The 7,584-nt window shown below is 36.8% G+C and overlaps 1 protein-coding gene across 2 annotated transcripts in view; it reads right to left on the bottom strand.

Moving 5' to 3' along the window:
- Positions 1–7,584, bottom strand: part of LOC106941425 (NT-3 growth factor receptor) — a 39,883-nt gene that overhangs the window by 24,209 nt on the left and 8,090 nt on the right. For both annotated transcript variants that reach the window (XM_015024464.1, XM_015024465.1), the window contains exons 2-4: positions 3,232–3,306; positions 2,227–2,298; positions 701–772 (exon numbers count right to left, since the gene is read on the bottom strand). In XM_015024464.1, coding sequence (XP_014879950.1) covers positions 701–772; positions 2,227–2,298; positions 3,232–3,306 — 219 coding nt within the window. The remainder of the gene's footprint in view (positions 1–700; positions 773–2,226; positions 2,299–3,231; positions 3,307–7,584) is intronic.

Genomic DNA, 7,584 nt, shown 5'->3' with positions numbered 1-7,584 from the left:
GGATAAAAATAGTACATGACCGATTTTTTTTATGTTGTCGGTCAAGATAACGGATAACAAAACATGTTGGTTTGTCCATGTTGCTCTGACATGAGCAACATGGACAAACACCCAGGGCGTTATCTTTTTAGGGATGGCACGAGACCACTGCGGATTGTAGCACAGAGATGGAAGCAAAGCAGAACAAAGAGTTTGTTCTGCTTTTAATATTGATAAAATGTATTAAGTATTTAATATCTAGGTGTTTTTATGTGAATATGGATCTTTCAGATCAATTTGAGAAGTAATTTTGATCATATTTCACATTTTATCGTATCATGTAGCATGGGGCACTGGTCTTGGTCTTGACTCGGTCTTGACTTCCCTCGGTCTTGGTCTTGACTTGGTCTTGGACCCCAAAAGTCTTGGTCTTGTCTCGGTCTCGATACACTCTGGTGTTGGTCTTGTCTTGGTCTCGGGTTAGGTGGTCTTGACCCAACACTGTCTGAAATATTTTGTCAAGGATAAGTCAGCAGGATAAGTCTGAAATAAAATGGGAAAATATTTTTTCTGACTACATTTTTGTACGCCTGTATTCATCCACCTACTAACTTATAAGGCAGGAGGATTGAATTGGAGAGAGAAACTATTGTCATGCAGATACACCTAGAGGTGTACTAACAACAGGTCAGTGAAAAAAACAAATCCAGGGCTGACTTACAGTGCTGTTAGCTGCAGATGTTCAAAGACATGCCAGGACAGAGTCTTCAACATGGGGTTCATAGACAGGTTTCTAAGGGAGAAATCGACAGAAAGGCAGAGTCTGAAAAAGTGCATATGGCAGAAATTCGAAAGTTAATATTTAGAGAATGTCAAGATCCGTGTTTTTGTGTTTATTTTTGAGTTTTCTGTGTTCAGTCCTGTTTCCCTGTGAGTCTCTGTCCTGTCCTCCCCGTTGATTGCTCCCCAGGTGTATCCCGTTCCCTGATTACCTTCCCTGTGTATTTAACCCCACCTGTTGTCTTTGTCTGTGTCGGATCCTCGTCGTGTCTCACGTCTGTGTCTGTTCCTGTGCTGCCAGTGATTTTCTGTTGTCCCTCCTGGTTTATCATTAAATTATCTCTTATCATGACTACCTGGGATTCCCGGCGTCTCTCTCACCACTCTCAACCACACATCATGACAGAGAACAAAAAGAGAAAAATATCATAAATAAAAACAGAATATTGTTTTTATTTATATAATAAATATGATCTCTTATCATATTTTTATGATCAGAGATCATAAAAATATTTTTATGATCTCTGATAATTACCATATTTTCCGCACTATAAGGCGCACCTAAAAACCTTCAATTTCCTCAAAAGCCGACAGTGCGCCTTATAATCCGGTGCGCCTTATATATGGACCAATATTAAGCCACAACAGGTCTAGCATGTACGGTAAGCAGCAGCCGACTTCCTTTTCGCCCGTAGAAGAAGAAGCACGCGGTGCATGCTGGGATAGTTGTCAGAACGCTGGTTTGTTAATAAAGTTTGACTGACCTATCTACCTACTGACTGTCTAGAATTAGGTTGTCTGCAGGTCATTTAGCACCATGTTCTCCACGAACATGCTGTGCGCGAATGGAGAAGGGTGACCATTGTCTGGCCACGCTCCAGCCCAGTCGCGGAAGGCTCTCCTCGCCGACCGGAGTCGGACTGTTTTGTTGACATTCTGTATGTCAACAAAGTGGATTTAGACATTCATCCTTTAGTGCAGCTCCATCTAGTGGATGCATAACGTAACTCCAGCCTCTACTGTAGCGTCTCTTCTATGTGCCTTATAATGCGGTGCACCTTATATATGAAAAAAGTTTTAAAATAGGCCATTCATTGAAGGTGCGCCTTATAATCCGGTGTGCATTATAGTGCGGAAAATATGGTATTTCCATTGGATTGTTCAGTAATTTACTGTTTGCTGCTCAGGGGACGTCTGAAGGCAAATGGTTGGACTGAATGTTATTTAAAGGTTTCACAGAAAGGGGGCAGAAATTTTAGATGTTACTCAGTCACTTTTTTCCACTTTATAATTGCGCACTTGTTATGTTGGTCTTGCTCATAAGTTTGTGGAGGAAATTTTACAAATGCGGACAAGTTTGAGGAGATGAAATACATTTGCAAAGCTCAGAAATACTGACGCGTCACTGAAACGAAGCATTGTGTTGCTCCAAAGTTCAGAAGGCACAGCAGGACTTTGTGGACTCACATGTAGCGCAAATTAAGGTTTTTGGAGAAAACCCGAGGATGGAGTGTGTGCAGGCTGCTTCGGGTGATAGTTCTGTTAAACACACATTTGAAAAAAGGGAGAAGACAGATCACACACGTGTTAATACAATAAACACTCCAAAGGGTTTATCTCAGGCTTGATTGGCCTCAGCTAGCATGTTAAATGTTAGAAATTATGAAGTAATGTTAAAAACCTAAACTATCATGGCTCCTTTAGGCTCCCAGGAGAACGACTCTTCTGTCTAAACAGAAACACCAGCACAGGTTCAGCTTTCGGAGGCTCATCTGAATGAACCTCAGGACATCTGGAACACGAGCAGATGGCCAAGTTACTTCAATTAAATTCAAATTCATATTGAAAAATACTTTATTAATCCCAAAGAGAAATTAAATGTTGTTGTAACTCATTAATTTAGATTCTTCAGAGTTATCGAAGATGATGATGGCTGTTGGCAAAAAAAATTTCTTAACATCACGTTTGGTAAATTTGGCAGGCTGGATGGAATGTAACCATGAGACCATATTCCAATATCTGATATCTCTGATGAATATCTGTCTTCAGAGATATAACATTTATATTGATAATAAATACTTTTGACTTGGTCCTAGAAGGTTAATTTTAGTTTGTCCTGAAAGGTAAAGCCCTCCTACTGAAAGAGGATACCATGGCTGGAATTTACCATCACTGAAATCTCAACAATTTTCAAACTTTATCATTTTTTAAAAGGAGCTAATTGTCACATAGTTTAACATTTAATGAAAATCTTCTAAAGACAATATTTGAGGTTTATTTTTCTTTTTTTTAAATATATTTTTTGGGAGGTCTTTTCATCAAGCTCACTTTCAAAAAATGCATTGCAACTGCTGGCAATGAACCAGATGAATGGAGGCAAAAATATTTTTATGGCCAGCTGGGGATTTATTTAAAACACAAACAATGTTATTCTGCATACGGAAACATGTGTACAAATACTTTAGTACTCACAGTCTCTGTAGCCCAGGGTACAGCTCCATGTCCACATCTTTCAGTGCTTTCAGACCTGTCCAGTTATCAAGGTATCTGCAGGGAAAAACCACAAAATTTAACTAAGAGAAAGTAAAAACTTCCTGTCATTCACTTAAAAATCCAGAAATAGAAGAAATTCTAGATTCTGAAAACTAATTCTAGGTATTATTATATAGTTATTATAATAATTATATAATTATAATCATTATTATAATTATATTATTATAATTATTATAATAGTATAACGTATTATAATATAATGGTATAATATATTATACTATTATAATAATAATTATAATAATATAATAATATTATTAACAAATTCTTATTAACAAAGAGAAAATGAGCTCAACAACAAAGATATTTGTTCTTATTGAGTTATTTAGGTTATTTAACCATCATAGTGGTGCATAGTGCTATTATATCTCTTTTAAATGGTGCAGGAACCCCTGATTCATCTTTTTTTTTTTTTTTTACTTTTTTGAAAAAAATAAAACTTCAGAAATGGGGACTGTGGATGCGGAATATCTGTGCTGCTGTTTAGAGTTGAGATGCTATTTTACACTAGAATAGCAGCGCTGATAGGCTAAGTCCTTTTTGATGAACTTAAACAACAATATAGTTTTTCAGACACTTGTGTGTCAGCTTTAGAGGTATGAATACAAAGGTTATGGCTCAGGATTTTGTATGTAAAAAAAAGTTTTAATTGTGTTAGGACACATTAAAATCATAATTAAATAATTGCAATGAACAAGTTAAAGTCCAGACCCTGATACATAAATAAATGCACCATAAATTCATACTACATACAAGATAATATAGACAATTAAAACATTAATAATATTAAAAACTGCTAAAACTGACACTAAGGAGAAGGAGAAACAAATAGGTATAATTCCCAAACATGGTGTGTAGCAGATTACAGAATCCTAAGGACTGATGTACTGTAGTTAATTATGCTAACCGTTCATCAATTTTAAAATAAACTTGCTGATAATTGTTAAATGAAATAAGATCATTAAATGCTTCAACACCGAGAAACAGAGAAATAATTTTTTGCACTAATTCAAGTTTGTTCCTGTGATAAAGGAAGTACAACATTAAAAGCTAACAGTGCTGTAGGCCTCAAGCACTGATACATTAAACAGCCCAGATTTATCTGGAATCTATGAGTTCATATATGACTGAAGTTCTCTGACATAATTAATGCATTAAAGACAGGACATATTGATTTTTTTCTTCATTTTTATAATAGATACATTTTAAATTTGACATTAGGAAAGGATTGATCCACATATATTGATTTCTTGTCATAATGTCTTTGGTTGAAAGCTGTTAGAAATGCATTAACAGGAGTTATATTGTAGGTTCACACGCAGACAGACTTGCTTACAAAAAGCATGGTAATAAGGTTAGTCAAACTGGTTCCAAAAATACTATCAAAATAAACATGAAGTAATTAAGTTTTTTTTGCAGCAACTAGCAGCACAGCCATGTGAAGGTCAGATGGCAGCATTGACTTTGGGTTGGACTAACCTGTTCAGCAGAATCACATATGACTTTAGACTGGGAGCAAAACCAAAATCACAGCTGAACTACTTTTGTTCCATACAGTTTTCTTAATACCAAAAGTAAAGTATATGTAAAACTTAGGTTTCCTCCGATTATCATTACAGTAATCAGGAATGTAGGATCTGTACATTATGTGTGGAATTAATAATGTGTTAATTTTACTGTGTAACTACACAGTAAAATCCAGTAAAGTGTCAAATAAACAGTGTTGGAGCATGTGGACCTTATAGGGGTTAATTCAACAACAGTAAGAGTAAAATGCCTCCCAATGATGTGCAGTGTTGGTGTAAAAATCAACCTGAGAAACAAAGAAAGAGAGAGAGGGAGCATGAGAGACAGATACTCAACTCTGCAGGAAACCTGCATTTAATGCTCAATAAATTCATGACTTTAAACAGTCATTAAATTGACCATACGTATAACTGAGCTCTACTGAAACTAATGCTCTTCATGTGAAATGACATAACAAGACTAATTACTAATAACATTAAATGGCAAATGAAGCTTTGGCCCAAATTCAATCTGGAAGACTCTTTAGCCTCACCTGCCTCATCAATCAGCACCTCTCTCTCATCACCCTGGACCTATCAGCGCTGGATCAAGCCACGCCATGGCCAATCATTGACCAAGCTCCAGTTGATAAGGACCTTCATCCATGGCCTCCTCCACTTACCAGCTGCAATCAACCCACCTCCGCCCCATCTCCACCTTCAGCTCCCGGCTCTTCAGCCCACATCCTTCTTCGACCTCCACCACCAGTATAGGCCCCGGGGGGACTACATTCCTATGCAGCATCAGGAATGTTTATCAAGCTTATTGAAGTTCCAGCTCGACGTCCTCGGCCGGGGCCTAAACGCCAAATGACTTTAATGTTTATCTGTCATTAAACTTTTTTAAATCGCTTTCTTTCTCTGTCTGAGTCTCTCCAGATTGAACTTCATTTATAAGGTGGCAGAAGTAGTCATTATTGGTTATTGGTATTTATTTATTTTTCACATTTGATCAACAATAGTTAAAGTTTTACTTGATAATTATCTTTAGCAGCTAATTTATTAAATAAAAAGATAATTATTTTTCCAAGGAGAGGTTCTGTGAAAATAGAAAAGTGGACTGCTGACCCTACACTAAGATATGGAATCTCTTAAATATGATGTCTTAAATCTGCTGCCAACCTACTGATGTATTAGAGAAATCTATTATACCGACAAATGTTACAGTTACTACTTAACCTTCAACCAAAAGCAGCCAGTCTGATTATTAATTTATATACGTGTGAACTGGAGAAACATCTTTACCTCTATGACTGCAGGATCATACACATCAGTAATGAATATGATGTCTAAAAGAAAGGCTGTTTATAAGTTATTTGTTCCCCAAATCATGTGACCATGATGAAAACTCTTTCTGATCCGTCCATCCTCTAATATCTTTTTTCCAAATTAACAATAACCTATAAAACACTGAAGTATGCATCCAGTACAGAAGCACTGTTCTCATACTGCAGGTGACAATGGTCCTTTAGCAGTATATGAACAGCAGTGGTGAGCTTGACATGTTTTAATCTATGATGTATTATTTCCGTATTAATTATGTGAGCATTAAAATAACATAACTGTTGGTGTGTGTCCAGCATCGTAATCAGCTCATTATGGGTCACAGCAATGACGGTATGTCGACGTATACTAAATACATTATCTGTGGTAGACCTGGACATTTTACAGCCACCATCCATCCAAAGGTTGTCAGCCCACAGACAACCTTTGGCATGAGTTTGTAAGAAAGGTGTAAATCCTATTAAACTGATAAAGGTGTGAGAGTACTTTTATTTTGAAGGCTACTACTGCTTTCTTGATGTCGTCAGTGGACTTATGTGGCCCAGCAAATGTGCTGAATCGCTTTGAAGAAGTTAGCTTAACCCTGGGTAATTACATATATCGGCTAAAAATTTTAGACATGGAATGTAGAGTTTTGTACAGAAGAGGATTTTTAGTTGGACCTGATCCATAGCGAGGCCTAGACCAGGGCTGGTGTCCTGCAACTCTTAGATGTCTCTCTGGTCCAACACACTTGAATCCAACTACTTAAACACCTCCTAAGTGCAGTCAAGTTCTACAGAGTCCTGCTAACGACCTCATTATTTGACTCAGGTGTGTTGAAGTAGAGACACACCTAAAAGTTGCAGGAGACCAGCCCTTGAGGCCTGGAGTTGCCCACCCCTGGCCTAGACTTTAATATAGATCTTTATTTTGCTGAAATCTGTCCTTGAGCTTAGAGGTGTTTCAAGATTACAACTTCAGCTACCATTATGAAAGTAAACACAGAGAGAAAGAAGTACATGGGTTGAGCGATACAGAGCATACATGAGCATCAGAAGACTGGCTAGCTACTGAGAAAACAACAAAGATGTTTTCATAAAGCTCCAGTCATCCAACGTTGCAGCAGCAGGATGTTATATACTTATCTTTGTTTGTCAGGAGTTTTGTGAAAAGAAGTGCAACAACGACAGCAGATCTGGCCTTTGCTGTCGATGTGATTCATTAATGAATTAATGAAGGAAAGTGGTTCTCAATAAACAAACACACAATCCAGTCATTACTTTTTTTGCATGTTGGATTTTGAAAACGACTTAATAAGCTTGATTCACTTTATTAATGTCAATAATGTAAATTGAAATGGACATTTTACATTAAATTAATTTAAAAAAAAATTAATTTCAAAACACCTTTTGGGACTTTACATTAAGTACTATAGACATATAGA

The sequence above is a fragment of the Poecilia latipinna genome, unplaced genomic scaffold, assembly GCF_001443285.1.
Source record: "Poecilia latipinna isolate Pla-1442-1.1 unplaced genomic scaffold, P_latipinna-1.0 Scaffold3663, whole genome shotgun sequence".
Classification (NCBI taxonomy): Eukaryota; Metazoa; Chordata; class Actinopteri; order Cyprinodontiformes; family Poeciliidae; genus Poecilia; species Poecilia latipinna.
Note: the sequence above shows the minus strand (reverse complement) of the source record. Positions and strands in the feature narration are given on the sequence as shown.